We start from the raw sequence: 16,568 nt of genomic DNA on the forward strand, positions 1-16,568 counted from the left end.
AGTCAACGTTAGAGAATTGTACACAAATATGAAACATGTTGTACACATATGTGTCTACAATGATACTTGTATAAAAATGGACAATTAACTAACTTCTATCTGATGAGACCAGAGTAACAGAGGCGGCGCCTTCAGTTACCACTGTTCAACGCCTAGCAGCTCCATTCTCAGTTTTCACATGTACTTCACATTGATAATAGACCTCTTTCATCGGTATGTTTTTGATCAATATCTCAGTCCATTGCGGTTTTTGAAGAACTTTTTGTTTGAAAAAATCCTGCTGGCAGGTCAAATCTTATTTTTTATATTATATCAGCGTGAGGTTAGTCGACTCTCCTTGACTAGTCCTCAAATATTTCAATTGTAAAGCTTATTGGCTTTTTGGAGGCATGCTCGTTTTTGACTGTTTAGCTTGTTCCTGCTGTAACTTAGGATGTTTTTGGACTTTCTCAAAATTAAGTGGAATCCTCTGGAAAATAGCGTAACACAATTCACACGAACCTCATGCGACCTCTGAGCCTTTGTATATTGACTAAATATTTTCAGTTCCCAACGCTATAAGATTTACCTTTCAATTTTTCATGTTACCACTCCGTCCGTAGGTGCCGTTAAGGGATTCGATGTTAATATGGGAACGGGCAGACGATAATCTTTTTTTTTTGTTTTTTTTTTTTTTTTTTTTTCACTAAATCACCTTCTTTCCAAGTGTTTGGTAGCATTTTAATATTAACAACTGGTTGGAATACACATACGAACAATCGTGTTAAGAAGGTGCTGCGTTTCCGTCTGTTGAAAAGTCCGATTAGAGACGTGCAATCTAATAAGCACTATATAATAAATGTATTTTTTAATAAAAAAAATATATCTTTCAGTTTGCCTTTCTTATAGAATCATTAAATTCGAATCAGGGACGGAAACCATGGTTTCACCCCGGTAGTTGATTGCGAAGGGCTATTTGTTAACGATGCAGTATTTTCGAAAATGTGAGGTGTTCCTATTCCAATGGACGAGACCGTTAAAAGGAGTAAATAATTCCAATTTGATCGAACTGTTCGCAAGAGACAACTGAATTATGGGAAGAAAAATCTCTACAATACATTAAGTCACTGCTGATAGGAGGGTTGTTCCAGGGGTAGTCTGCACCCCCTGAGTGTAGACAAATGATGCGGTAGCGTTAACTCAATTACGTACTATATTTGTACCTGTTTCAAGCGCTTTATGTAGCAAAATCCGCGTAGTACTTTCGAGGTATTTCTGGAAACAGAACTTGTTTAATCTGCTGCTATTGCCAGTAAGGTATTCTATTTTACACAGACAAATAATCGTCGTATAGAAAGATTCTCATACTGGGCGAAGTCGCGAGCTTCACGTTCAACTGTTCCCATTTCGTGCTACTGTAATCAATACGCCGAGCTGCGTTGGGTAGCCTCAAACGAAGGCAGCAGCACACAAACCCACGCAGAGTTCGTACCAAATTGTATAATCATCTAGAACTGGTATAGTGTAGTCCAAAATATGTGTCATATATAGGACTTCGCAAAATAGAGCTGCAATCATTTTTTCAGCAGCGAAGTCATAACAGTGACCTTTTTTGCTTGGTCCGCGACCCCTGTACAGATTTACTTTTCGTTAGGTCGTAAAATGGACGCCATTTAAGTACTCTAGCTAAATTTTAGAGGCCAATAATAGAAGCATAAAGCATGGCAAAAACTTTTCGCTCGTCTAGCTAGTGAGCAGCAGTCAGGCTTCTTTTCCTCCCCAACATCATCCTATGCTGAGTGATTTGACCCCCAACCGTGTTTGCGATTTGCGTAAGCATAAGAGGCTTTTCTTTGTCAATGCTTGTATTGTTCTCCAGCATACGCTGATCCGATATCTGCTTCATTCCAAGCCTTCGGACAAATCCGGAAGCTTTTCAGCACCAGCTATACGAAGAGTTGCTGATACGATTACTGTAGTCCCTGTGCGATAGGACGATACATTTCCAATACAAACTCTTGTACACACGTATGGAAAAATAGTATAACATTGGTCTAGCCATATCTTGAAAGTGTCAGGAGAAGACGGATTGCCGTTTCAAGTAAGTAATGTCATTAATTTAACGACGTCATAGTACATCAATGAACTCGCACAGTACGATGACGAGTTTCAAGCATGGATGTACAATTGGCTTACGTACGTAAATCTACGAAGAAGGTTAGGAAGTGAGTGTACATGTAGCAGTAACTTTCAGACATCACAAAGGAGCACTTACTCATACGAACAACGTTTTGTTGCTATTTGTTGCGGTATAAAATAAATAAAAGAATTGACAGTTAATGTATCAGTAACAGTAAAAATCGTCCATATTTTCAATTTGTACGATGCACAAGTGCTTACTTTTATATGCACGAGATGTAGTACAGATCTAGTTTGTAAAAATATTTCCAGTCTATCTATTTGCTCAACGCATGCTTAAATTTAGTCGTTCCAACTGTCATATGGAACACAACAATCTGACGGCAAAAATTGCCCAGCAACTGAATGATATATTAACCAGTAAAACTACTGCGTCCTTATATTTGTGTTGGACGGAACCTTTGTAAGCAAACCTGCGTAGAACGTTCGCGGCTGGTCTTCATAGATTAATTGCGTATGCAGTAGCGTTGAAGTTTTTCCATCTTGTCTCTCATCACACTTCACAACATTCCAATTTCCTATTTCCCCACTCGTTTACCTTCTCCATAAGCAGTACTGAATACCAATTGAACCTTCATTTTACCCGAAATGTTGAGCGTAGATCATTTAAGTGAATGCAAATGACCACCTATCTATTGATAATACCGAATCTATTGTACTAACCATTTAGCGTAATACGCCCTCTGTGAACTTGTTTCAACCCCTTTGGCGAGCGTGACAATTATCTGAAGAAAAGTTACATAGCTTCATCATTAGATAACCATATACGTGTGCTCCGCTCCATTCCATTGAAGAACTGACTTCAAGTGAGTCGTACTGCGATGCTTTCAAACATTCATCCAGACTAGTCTAATTTAACCAAAATAACGACGGTGGTTACCCACGAAGAAGGTATGCATTTCCGCGTTCTTCCGGAGCGCGTATTCCGAATCGATAATTCTCAGTTTGTAACCGTTTTGTGTACCTTGAAACTGTCATTAATCACTGATTGTTGTCTGCTTTTGTGCACGCTTGCCTTTCAGATCCACATACGAATGCGCGGACTTGGGGGGGTGACGTCCGCGCTTTCGATGTTACTCAATCGTATCATTAACGAAGATCCCTGGAACGTAATTCCCATTGCTGAAGCGCAGATGATCACCTTCGGCAGGGAAATGCTAGCCAATGTTACCGTGCCAATTTTTTCACTTGTGTAATTTTTGTCAGCTTACAAACAACTTATCATAATTATCCCAGGCTTCTGGATCATTTAAAGACTTTATTAATTAAATTTCTTTCGCAACAATGCGGTAATTGCGAAACCTGAAGCCGGTAGCCTTTAGAGGAACCCTGCCTGTTCAAGCACTGCCTTGTCTCCCGGGTACCTTGAAGGTTAATCACAACCGCGTTCGTGCATAAAACGTAGCCCGCAAATCTGCCAAATTAATTTTCGCAATTTGCCGAGTATGGTAACAGCTCCAGTTTCGCATAGGGTTCTCGCGTTCTGCGTAGGACCAACACATGCACATACATTCTTTGCTAAAATGCACCCAGGGAGCCTTCCACGAAGACGATCTGTGTGCTACTGGTGTTCAAATTACGGATGCTATAACACCAACTCAACTATTACCTAACTCATTGCCAAAAAACAACAAGAGTACCGTCATACTGCACCATTCGTTTTGCGGATTACGTCGATCTACGATAACACGACCCAGACAACGCCCAAGAGTGTTTGTTGTTCGACCCAAACAGGTGTGATGCTACTTCATCATTGCGTAAGTAAATGGCAGAGAAGAACTTTCAGCTGAGGTTGCCTTCAGAAAAATTAAGCATCGGTAAGTTGGCTCTGCACGATAAGCAAGAAGCGCAGTACTACGAACGACACGAAAAGTTATTAGCGTTTAAAACTTTAAATAAACCTAAAAACAGAGAAAATCGTATTTTATATCCAGCTATTAAGAGCTTTATAGTCGTGCCCCGCTGTGGTGGAGGGATCGATGGTAAGCGACACACATCGGACAGCTAAGGTAGGCGGAACGATCATCTTCGTATGTAACGCTTCTATACCTCCGCTGATGGTGTTTCGTTCCATATTTCGTTATACTTGCTGGTGGTTATTTTTAACAACGATCGTAATTATGTACTACTATAATGATAGGTCTACCTGTAGGATGATACCGTGCAGCGCCGTAGATGCTGGGTTACAAAACACAACTCTAAGAAGAGGCAGAGGGTAAGACAGCCCGGTAGAACGTGTCATGTATATAAAAGTGACAATTATGACCGGATCCGACTCTATTCTGGTGATAGAATACGCTTTACGACATATTCGTGTAGTTATAGAATTTTTCAGATTCACAATGTTAGATATCTGAACGGATTTTCTGTGTCCTGTGAATTTTCACCGCAGGTCTTCTCCAGTGTGTGTACTCGACACGAAACTATCACAGGACACATTCACAATAACGATTCATTTCTTGAGACAGGACGTGGAACAAATAATTACGTTCCCCTACAGCGTATTTTCCATCATGTCGTTCGCTACGTTTGCCTGCAGTGCGTATAGCTTAGGTGAAAGAAAACCGGCCCATTTCACCTATCGAGAGGACACCACAATAACAACCGAACAAACACGAGCATAGATCAATTCAGTTGGGCAATTTTTGTATCGCTATAAACTTTGCTATTTATGTGTAATTGTCAACTTCTTCATATCTGGCCACCTTGTATGTCATGCTCAATAACGACTCTAAGTACAGATATATATATATATATATACGTTTCTTGTTTGACCGTGAGCTGGTGCGGTCATCGCGCCTCAGCCACCAACAGGTGCCGGAGCTATGAGGTTCCAGCGGCAGCTTGGGCACGTACAGAATTAGTCAATCGATAAGGTCGCCAGCGATCGCGACAACGCGATTGTATTGCTTACCATTTGGTCTTTGCGGGACAGTCGTCTCTCTCTCTGCGGTGGTACCGACTAGTACTATCACCTGGCGCCGCGCCTGCCGCCGCCTTTTAGCTCCGCTGGAGGTTTACCGTCGTAGTGTGTAAATATATGTTGGGTTTGTCGGCACAAAATGTTCTGCTTGTCGACACAACATCAGCGTGAGCAGAAATACACAACAGCACGAAGAATAGCAGTTTGTTCTAGCTTCTGCTATCGCTAGCCGCCGCCGCCGTAGCAGCAGAAATACGAGTCGTTATGAGGTGAGCTGTGTAAGCGTGTTCGCTTCTCTGGGTCGACAGTTTCGTTCGTTCGTTCGTTCGTACATTATTCGTGATTCTATGCCCGGAGCTATCCGCCTGCTGAATTCATTCTTTGACTGTGTGGTCAGCGCGGGCGCGGGCGCGTGACCAGAACGTCGTGCGAAACCTTGCAAGGCTGAGACGTGTTGCATAACATTCACGGTGGCTACAGCGGTCGTGTCGCCATTGGCCCAATCCCACCCCACCCCTGTGAACCTTATCCACCTTTATCCTTCACATTCTCGTATAGGGCGCCGTTATGTTTTCGAACCCTCCAATATGTTAGCCGTCCATTCCCTAGCTTCTATAGAATTTGTTATTTATGATGGCGCTTACTCGCTGAAAGCGTTATAGCTGCTACTGCCCGCATTGATCAATTGCTCAAACTGTTCGGTGCTGTCTTAATAGATCGGTATTCTCTAACGGTGTAACTAGCGGGTGCTAACTGTAATGTCTGCGCTGCGGTTCTTATTTGATTCTATTAGCCATCGAGGGGTTTGTTTATGTCTTTGTCTGCTGACGTCTGTTGGTGATCGGTAACCGCCAAAATATCGTTGATCGTGTGTGGGCGCGCGAATCTTTTCAACGGCGGCCAAATCAGTTTGTGTCACAAGGAACAACAGTTGCGTCTTCTCATAGTATGTCTTCAGCGTACGTATCCAAGTAGGCCTTCTCCTCACCACCTCGTTCTGATTGATGCTGCTATTAATGATGTTACCTTCTGCAGCGAAAACAGCCGCAAAGGTTCTGTAATTGGTGTTTGTCGCCTATTGGATGACGACGGGCTGACGGTCACCAACGTCCCGGTCGTCCACTAATCCATTGAAATAAACAAGGTTGATCTAAAACCTTCAGATCTTCTTGTGTGCTTTGCTCTCTTCCTTTCTTTTTGTACGTCCTTTCAGCTTTTTTTAAATGAAACGATGCCCAGCCACCTGAAGCACACACACACGCGGTGTACATGTTGACAATGATTGGTCAAACGTACCTTATTGGAGCGCAGAGACTGCTCTAGTGATGTTATGAGATCATAGTTTGACCCGGTGTTAGTTGTTTTCGTGTCCTTTTGACAGGATAGACAGAACCCGTTAGTTTTTCCTTCGCCCCATGGAAAAACTTTCAAGTAAATTCTGTTGAATCCTAGTTTTTTCTAGATGTTTGTAAGGTGTCGTAAAAACGTTTGTTTGCTTATTTATAAACAGGACCGCGCGAAGAATATAATTCAAGTAGAATTAAAACGTATACGCATTGTGCCAACATGGCCTGAATTAAACATTTTGTAGCCAAGACGCGCGCGCTTTGTGTCGTGAAAAGCAGCTTCTTGTCAAGAGTGAGCTTTGAGGCGTAAATATGTTTTTTTGCATTTTCATTCGGCACACTCAGTTTTCTACGGTGCTAGTATATATTTTGAACCTCGTTGCTTCCGCTGGTAGCTGATCAAGCGTTCCTGTCTATGCAAGAGCATGGATTAGCTGCTACGGAGCGCGGTAAAAAAAATAATTGCAAATAATGACTGTAATGCGACTTCACTGCTTCGCAACTCTTAAGAAGTGAGTAAAATCAAAATCACGATAGATTTATCGGCTATCGGCGCATTATAGATTAAGATAAGCTAGACGCGTTCCGAAACGGATTTATATCGGAGCAATAATCTATACGGCCCTTTTAATCACAAAGGATGGAAGCTTACGAACGATATCTTCAGTGTCAAACACAGCTCTAGTCCACTGAAGTTTCTTTTACGCTTTACCAACTTGCTGCTTGCAATAGTCTTCATGAACAAATGATTCTGAGTTCCTCTTTGCGTTTCCTCTGTTGGTTTTCTATTAATCGGAGCGTAAACGAATGCGATGTGATAGTTTAGTATCAGTCAACCTATTTCTGTGACATAAAATCATACGTTTCGTACTTTTGCTATATCGTCCCGATGGACATAATCTTGACTGCCACCTCTCATACAGTATTTTATGTCGTGAAGATGTTGTGTCGATATTAGAACTTCATCTACTGATACCCAATCTCGTTTGTGACCGTTGTTCTTTGTTGTTGACCTCGAATATAGATTGAAAGTTCACGTCAGGCACCGTCATGCCTTCATCATTTCATCAACCTGTTACCATAGTACCAACCTAGGACGCCATCCCACCGAACGCTAGCTACCCGCATGCAACAAATAGCCTCTGAAGAATGCTCGCTGGTCCGTTACCGTTACTGAACAGGCAATATGGTGACGTTTGAGAAGGACGCCACACAGCTGTAAATTGTTGTATAAAATGCAGTATATATACAATAAGTTTTGACATAAACATGCAAACGTGTAGGTCATATGATATAACATGTAGCCATAGTTATTTTCATGCTCTAGCGGAAACATGCAGATACATCTATATATAAACCCAGGTAACTCAGACTGCCAAACAATTTAGTATAGAACAGTTCTGTTTTCTATATATATATATATATATATATATATATATATATATATATATATAGTGACCGCTGCTAGACAACAATTATTCGTAATGAAATTATGATAAGAAGAATAAAAAAAAAAATGCTGTTTTTATATAATTGTACGTTGCGGTAGAACGTTGACAAACAAATGAAAAATATAATCGTATCGACATGATGTAGAAGTGTTGTCATTTTCAGTAAAAGGCATGGTAGAGTAGAATACATTCATAGTAAGAACCATTCGTACGAAACGGTAGTGCGAAACAATTGTCGCTATTGCTGTTAAACTTTCGAGAACTTGAGTAACTTGGCGAAACTGATTTGCCAGACATTGCAAGATACGTGACGCGCCATTAGACGGCCTAAAGAGGCTGGGATCACTAGTAGACACGTACAGATCTACGGAGCCATACGGTGTATTATGGCTCCGAGGAAGATCGTCGCCATTTGTTGAGCGCGCCACAAGAACGAAGACAATTTGGGTCATATAAATACGCATCGATGCAGCGAAATGAAGAATGATTTCTGTCTAGATGGGAACAGAAGCTAATTAGTAACTGCTAGTTAATAATAGATCTTCATAGAGAAAATGAGTTATTTATACGAACGATTTTTTGCGATTCGAAAGCTCCATAGCTACATCCATCGGCTAGTCCACATACAAAGAGCAAATCAACGCAGTGGACTAGCGTTATTTCGGCTGCTTCTATTTGTCGCTATTTCTATTCATTTTCTAATTCTATTCTTCTGTAAAATGATTCGTGTCGAAATTGTAATGCTTTCGATTTCGTTCTCCTGTTAGCTTTCAGATCTAGTCATCTCTCTCTCTCTCTCTCTCTCTCTCTCTCTCGCATTTATGTTCTATAGCGCAACGTGTAGCGTTAATAATATCACCCGCCGCAGATACTTCAACATGACATCGACAAATTTGTATTGTCTCCGCACAGCCATATGCCCATAAATTTGGGCTATATCCAAAGACCTCGCAACAGATAATTATACAAATAGGATTGATTGTTTGCTACAGGAAGGCAAAGCAGGCGTCCATATGTACACTACTGATATACAGAATGGTTCACTTATAGATTTTATGCTGTTCAGGGTCACTGGACGCGCTCTGGCGTCGCTGAACGATAGAGCCAATCGGCCCTCAACTGTTGGCTGTCAACCTGACAGGCGTTTAATGCGCGTACTGTTCATTATACGATAATCGCAAGAGTGGTGTTAAATAGATGATCTGTTTATACGTATAGATTTGATTCGTGCGGTCGACAGACGTTCTTCGCTGTCAGATTCTGTAGTCCTTCTCTCCGTTGGCTTGACAGGCTTCACGAGCAGTAACAGCTGGTGCTACACGTTCTAATCGGTTGGGTTAAATCGTGCGTGAAAATGCAGCCGGCCCAACATAAGCGAACCAACCTATACGAGCTTTTTTGCATTTTATTTGGTCTCCGATGTCAAATACTGGACAAACATTTAGTTCGCTCTTTCGCCACTATTGCCGAAGCTCCGCCGGTCGCCGTATAGGCATCGCTGTAGCCCGCCGACTATACCTCTTATGTACGTCGTAATGGAGTCAAGCTTCGCATCGCTCTTCCACGCCTATTTTTGACCTGAACACGACGCGTTCAAGGCCGAATTTGCTATTTGACGTTATTGCTTTATGGATTCATTTGTTTGGATCTTCTATCCGTCGAAAGTATTAGGGAATATTTACAATATAATTCTTAGGAACTCCAGTGGTATCATAATAGGGGCAATCGCTGTATCTCGTCGATACGTTCCGTCCTGACTTCCCTACACTTCGCTTATTGCTTATAACTTGCTCAAGCACAAAGCGTGAGCTGGTGTCGGTCGGCGATGACGAGCCACGAAGGCCCTACCCACGGGTGCTAACATATCAAGTAGCATAAGTATCTTGGGCATAGACGTTGGTTAGGAGCAGGATCATGGCGTGGCGCTGCGCTGGGTTCGGGTCTGGGTCTGGTCTGGTCTGGTCTGGTCTGGTCTCTGCTCTGCTCTGCTCTGCTGCTGGGTCACTGGAGCGCCAGTCTAGAGTTTCGTCCGTGGCAATGCCAGTGGCAGTAGGGCATGTATTAATGGGGAACAGGCAATGCGTACATGCGCGTCGTTGGCGTTGACATTTTTTTCCGGGTGCGATGATGTTTGCTGCTGATGCTGGCGCTGATAGTCGCATAGACGAATGGTGCTATATAATCTGCCGTCGGCGTCATTTCACGTGGGATGCCCCGTGGCGTCAGCTACGGCAGGCGAGGCAGCAGGTGTTATGAGCATTGCAATGGCATAGGTGCAATAACGGCCGTGTCGCTTACCACTAGTCGTTGCTTTTTTCGCGTATGATAGATAAACTCGTCTGTTGGTCGTGTGCAACATTTGATATCGGTTAGTTAACGCCGCAAATAAAAAGCGGTCGATAACCTTCGGCTTGATCAACGTTATTATCAGCAATTGCTTGTCTATGTATTAAGTGATCACCGATAGCGGCTTGATAGGATAAACAGATGCTGCGTATTTATGTGTATTCGTATATATTAGTTAATGTAAGACTATAACGTTTTACTAAGGCATGTTTAGGCCAAAAAGGTCAATTGTTTTAAATTTATGCTGCCAATGACAAACCACTGCACTGCAGCCATCTGTTTGAGAACAATTTACGTTCCAATAAAAATGTCACTTTTTGAATGGACGATCGAAGGTAGCAGAATATTGTATGGACTAGTAGAAAATCCAAGCTTTTCACAAAACGATAAAATGACCTAAAGATAGATTTTGGCCTTATTGTCGAATACATATATATCTTGTAATAAATAAACCCAGACAGGATGTTATTAGTACATCGTAAGTGTTCGTTAATTCCAGGGAAGCCTGCGCAACGATTTTGGAAGCCTCGTCCTTGTGGTTTAATTAAACATCTCGAACTATATACAAGGAATTAGTTACTACAGATGTTCATTTTACTTTAGAGAAGCAGTATACTACACCAGACGATATTTCTGCATCTGTGTGTTCTATTTACGATAAGGGTGGCAATGGTACGTCACACTTAGAGAAGTAGGTATGTAAGTCGAAACGAATTGGCCATCGTTAACTACTTCATTTAAGCGTGTTCTATGAAGTCTTATGTGTATGTTCGAAGCGATCCAAACATCTTTCCGTCACAGTCATTTGAGCAAACTACGAGCAAATGGAATAAGCAATGCTAATCTAAGACTGCTCGCGCGGCAAACAAACAGTTGAGACCATTGCCTCGAATACAGTCCGGGCACATAATGGCTGAACGAACAAGAATCATGTTTTTTTTTTTTTATCAAACTTGTGTCTGTCTAGCTGTCTTTTCCCTTGACGTGTTATACGGATAGTTATGATTTTTGGATTGCAATTTTCGATTGGTGCAGTTTTCGACCGATCGCACGAAATCGCGGCCGCCCAAGATGGGCGGAATTGATCAGAGAGGCGAATGTTATCAGACTGACCGCCATTAGTCATGGTCACGGCATTGATGTGATGTCATTATGTTATATAAGACAATTGCAGCAATTGTGTTACGTTTACGTAACCGAAATGGCAAAAGATCGAACAGGTAATGACAGTGTGGAAAAAAGATGCGTCGGTAGTTTAGCTTCAGACTAAATAGATCATAATAGTAACGAGCGTTGAAGTCAAACTGATGATGTCAGTCGAAGCTATCGTTCTCTAAGTTAGTTAATGAGGATCGAAAAAAAAAAGTGTTGTGGCACACTCATGTATGATGGCGTTATGCTGAAGCTGTTGTCCAACCGGGAACTAATTCAATACAGAGATGAGAGAAATTAAAGGAAGATAGGGTGGATACACATACGCACACCGAAACATGTATATATACAATGGAACAGAGACCATAGAAGAATAAAATGAGCCGAAGAAATATGAGTCGAGGTTCTAATGAAGTGTTATATGTTTTCAACTGCATTTTCTATGGCATTCTTTACGTCTTGCATTTAGACAAGAAGAAAAAATAGAGTTTGCAAGCACAGCCGGTGTAAGCGTAACGTTGACGTCTCTTGCCTCTTATCTTTAACAAGTGGCGATTTCAGAGCACGAAGTCGTGGTACGGAAGAGCAGTTCTCATGCAGAAGCATGTATTTTTTAACAACTTCATACGTTTTAAAAAGCGAGAGCGAGCGTGAATGAGAGAGAGAGAGAAAGAGGGTGGGGGGGAGGAAGTTGACTGAATTTTACACTCAAAGGTTTTCAGCAACTTCCTAACTGTTGTCCACCAAAGCATTCTCTCTACAGAGGTATTTCTAAACGAGGTCTTCCGTGCGTTCTGTAGAGACGCTATCGACTAAATATAGGCTTTTTTTTGTGTGACAAATGGTCTAGTTAACAAGCAAACCAACAAGTGACCGTTATACGTTTGAACAACCGTTTTTTCGGTAAACAATTAATTGTAGTAAATGCTTACAACAAATAGAAATAACAGCAGTAACATCAATGGCATGACATCAACAACTGAATGGATGCTAGGGAGAAAGTCCTCTTAGGATGAGTGAAGGTAAGGTCACGTCATTCCCGCTACGCGATCGAAGATCGATTCCGAAGATGACATTTTGCCATCGCGTGGATCGTGCGAATTCCGCATACGCCTGTTTCTTATGTGTGGTAGCCGCTTTATCGGCACCTCGACCTCGTCAGCGTGCCAATTTTAAACAAAACAATTTTTATGGCATTCAGTGTCATCCTCTTTCATTATATTTTGAAATAATACGAAATGTAGAATAAAAATGCGGCAACACGCACAGTATCCATCATATCTCACGAAATGCTGCCTCTTGTCAACATTTCATCTATAGCACGACATAAATTTAAATGCACATATTTATTACTGACTTTAATTAAGGTTTTGATCTCTTCATTCTGGTGTCTGTTTTTGGTGGGACTAGATATTAGTTATTTACGGATTCTCAACACGACCTGTAACCGGGTACGATTAAAATATTATTAAAACAAGTACAGATCAGATTCATTGAACGCGATTATTTCCGATAGTCAAGTGGTAAGTGCTAAGGGTATATTGCAGACGCTGACTGATCAGTATGACTTATACACGAAGTAGCGGCAATTGAAAGGGTACAGTTGTCAATAGAGAAGAAGCTGGCTATGGATTCTTACACAAGGCTAGAAAAATATAGCACTTTTCAGTGGAAAAATCCAAAATCCCCTCCACCTTATAACCTATGGAATCACAGCCAATGGAAGTACCGATAGCTCGCTCTTGACATCCCCTTGATGAGATTTAAGTAGACTCGAAAAATTCTCCTCCATTTTGGCTTTTTCGCAGCCGAATAGAACATTTTGTGACAATTCAGAGCAGTCAATTGGGTGATAACGTTATCCATGCCCCTTCACCTGAAGAAGTCGATAAGCTTCCCAAACTGGAAAAATTACGCCACGAAAAAGGATAGCCGATTTTGTTGGGCGACCAGTTGTGAAAAGCCCCGCTCGTCATTGTTTCGTCTTCCGCTACTTCGGTCGGCTGGTACACTCACCAGCCGCAGCTACATGCTTGCCCTTCCTACTCGGAAATAAACCGCGCAACGCACTGGCGTAATGGGGGAGAGCCAATAGTGCGGTTCGTGGCGGCTGTTTGGGCTATGATTTCGGAAAAAGTCAAACAATTCTATTAAAGATTTGCTAGCCGGGAAAAAAACAAACTAAACAGTTCACACAAAAATCAGAGTCCTCATCACAGTGGCCGATAATTATATGAACCGCCTGCTCGTATGAGAAGAAAAGTGGCCAAGGATTCAGGGCTTTTGTTTGCATGACCTGACAGAATTTTGGCGTGACTTTTAGATTGACCTCTCTCTTTCTATTTGGTGATATAATTTATCAATTATACAGTTATAGAATGGTCTCTCTATTAGGTCTTTGGCACTTAATATGGACGCACTTACTAGGATTGTATTGTTTGTGATCGTATAACTAACTAGTTGGACTTTTACTCGTTGCTATGAGAATGTTATTTTACAATTACGCTGATCGCTACATTGTAAACATTTAATGATGATGAAAAGAACAACGACCAATGCCAAAGAAGAAATCAAATTGTGCTTTAAGATTTCTGACTACTGCAGATACCTATTCAATTCAAATGCAAAATTTAGAAGGACAGGTAACCGGCAACCTTGTCAGGTAAATCCCGTTCTACCATGATGATGCCAGCATTTCTTTCTATCTAGTGAAAATTTACCAGAACATACGCGCTGGCGAATCGATAACAACGAATATCATCGTCGCCGTTGTTGATTACATCCGGTAGGGCTGGGTATATAGGCTGCTTTGAGTGTCCTTTTACGGCATCTAGGCACGCTGCTGCTTGTAAGCTTTACATAGTTTATATTCCAAAGGCGTGCCTGGTGTGTAACTCGTTCCAGAATACAGCACGAACTAAGAACTTCCAAGCAAAACGTCTTATCTCTATCGCATTTATTATTATCATTTCTTTAGTACGTAATACTGGTTTCAGTAAGGTCTTTCGAGGCCCGGCTAAACTCTGGCTAAAAGGACCTCACGCGCAACTTCTATCTAAGACGGATCCGGCGTCATTTTGTTAGCTAAACGTTCGCCGAGTAGCGTAGAAAAACTTAAATCGGATTGCTGAATCTGTCCATTGACCACGTGTTAAGTACAGTTGGGGCAAATGGCGACAAAGCAAAGGTCTGTTATCAGTTAAAGCTGTACACGGCGACTTCGATAAATTGTCTCTCTCTTCATCTAGGGGACTTTTCTATCGATTACTTCCTATACAGCACCATGGTAAATGCAAACTTATTTTCGCGGGAAGGTCCGACACGCTGACAGCGCTTGATCATTTTGAGTGTGGTGTCTAAATAGATTTTTGTTTCCATTTTGTTTGTTATTTATAAACGTTTTTTTCCACGGCACCTTCGATCAAGCATGGCCAAATCGCATAAAAGGTGCATTTTAATCTCCTGAGATCTATCCATTTCCTATTGGACTCAGCGCCAACACTTTAGTGTTTGCGTGTGTGTAGATTTGCTTCGAACAACGAATTAGCCTAGCAATTTGCCGGTTCTAAACTCTTCAAGTAAGTTAGTTAAGAAGGATTCTGTCATCTAAATTTTTCGAGAAGACATCATGAAATAAGTAAATCAACGTTCGCATTGTGTTCACGTTCTCTATATGTGAAGCTTCGCATCTTAGGTTGACACGAATGAGAAATATTCATCCTTCTTTAATCTGTCAAAAAGTTCTCAAAAAACTGTTCTGTCAAAAAACATTTGCAATGTAAGTTACCGGATCGTAACGTGGAAGTTCAGTAATTATATTGCCTTAGCATCATGGAGTGTCATCAGAAGTCGGCCTCCCATACATAAATTTTAGAGACATGCGAATCTTATATGCGTGTTATACTATGTGAAGGTATGTGTGTGATGGTCGGCGCAGTTAACTTTATTGATGGAAATGTTCGAGGCTAATTTTAGTAAAAAAATTATTATAATGTATAATATAATAACATTTTTGTAAAATTAAGACCGGCACCACGGTAGCGCATGTAGCTCCGGCCCCTTCCAGTTTTAATATCAAGGATCTTCAAGCATATCAATACGATTGCAGCATTATGGTAAAGGGTTCCTTTCGTTACATAGATACACGCTTACAGAGATGCAACCGAAAATAACCTTGATCGATCATCGATTATTTGATTTGAAAACGTACCAGTTAGTGCTGGTTTTACGGGAATCTATTTTTTATTCGTATCATAGTAATTGTGCCTATAATTTGATCAGCCATCTCTCTAACTAATCTACTGCTCCGCCTTAACTTGGCCGAAGCCACTAGCATAGAACTCCGAATGTACGTGTATCTAGCTTCTTGCTACATCTCAGTAAAACGATGCTTATTGCACTCTCAAAATGTTTTTGCTTGAAACCTTACCATTCTGTACATATAGCGTCCGCAGAAGATGCCAAGGACCGCGGTGCATCATCATCCGAGGCTTGAATTGGCATTGTATCACTTCGCAGTATATTGCCTTGCTGCCAACACTCTGTAACTTGACGCGCAGTTTGGGGAAACAAAACCGGACAAATTTATCGATATTGAGATTCAGCCAAGTATCATCTTTAATGTGGAGAGGTCACAACGCAAAGGCAAGCTGGCTTTACCGTCGTCAAATGACGTAGAGCTCTGACAGAAATGATTGCTCCGCTTGGCAAAGCAATGACCTCGGAACGTCATTATCAATCGTTCGTCGTTGCAAAAACTATATGGGGGGGGGGGTGAAGACCCGAAAAACGGCTTCGGGTGTCAGCACACAGATCGTTTACGACAGTGGGGCAGCGATAACAGTCGTCGCTAGAGTCGATTGTAATAATAAAAAATGCAGAAAAATATAATACCTGTTGACACAAGTAGGTAAAGCGGTAATAGCTTCTAAACCAAATGATTGAATTACCAAGATATCAGCATTGTATTATATTAACAGGATGTTGCTCGGTGAAGAGGAACTTACTTGATTCAAAAAATTAATGTGAGCTGGGGCAGATACCCAAACGGATCCTCTCGTGCGGGCACGACATAGTGTTTTAGTTTAAACTCCCAACAAACAAATGAGTTCAAGATAACTATCGAAACAGTAAATAACATTGGTAACAGGTAACACATTAAGGTAAAATAAA

General features: G+C 41.4%; 1 protein-coding gene across 4 annotated transcripts in view; it reads left to right on the top strand.

Moving 5' to 3' along the window:
- LOC111270156 (uncharacterized) overlaps window positions 1-8,038 on the top strand; it is a 21,689-nt gene extending 13,651 nt beyond the window's left edge. Inside the window, exons 2-4 of one of the 4 annotated variants that reach the window (XM_022850217.2) lie at window positions 3,201-3,995; window positions 5,895-6,060; window positions 7,472-8,038. In XM_022850217.2, coding sequence (XP_022705952.1) covers window positions 3,201-3,374 — 174 coding nt within the window. In that variant the 3' untranslated portion in view covers window positions 3,375-3,995; window positions 5,895-6,060; window positions 7,472-8,038. The remainder of the gene's footprint in view (window positions 1-3,200; window positions 3,996-5,894; window positions 6,061-7,471) is intronic. The other 3 variants (XM_022850216.2, XM_022850218.2, XM_022850215.2) reach the window with 3 other exon arrangements.
- The last annotated feature ends 8,530 nt before the right edge of the window (window positions 8,039-16,568 follow it).

Source organism: Varroa jacobsoni, unplaced genomic scaffold, assembly GCF_002532875.2.
Source record: "Varroa jacobsoni isolate VJ856 unplaced genomic scaffold, vjacob_1.0 scaffold_1450, whole genome shotgun sequence".
In the NCBI taxonomy this organism is placed as follows: Eukaryota; Metazoa; Arthropoda; class Arachnida; order Mesostigmata; family Varroidae; genus Varroa; species Varroa jacobsoni.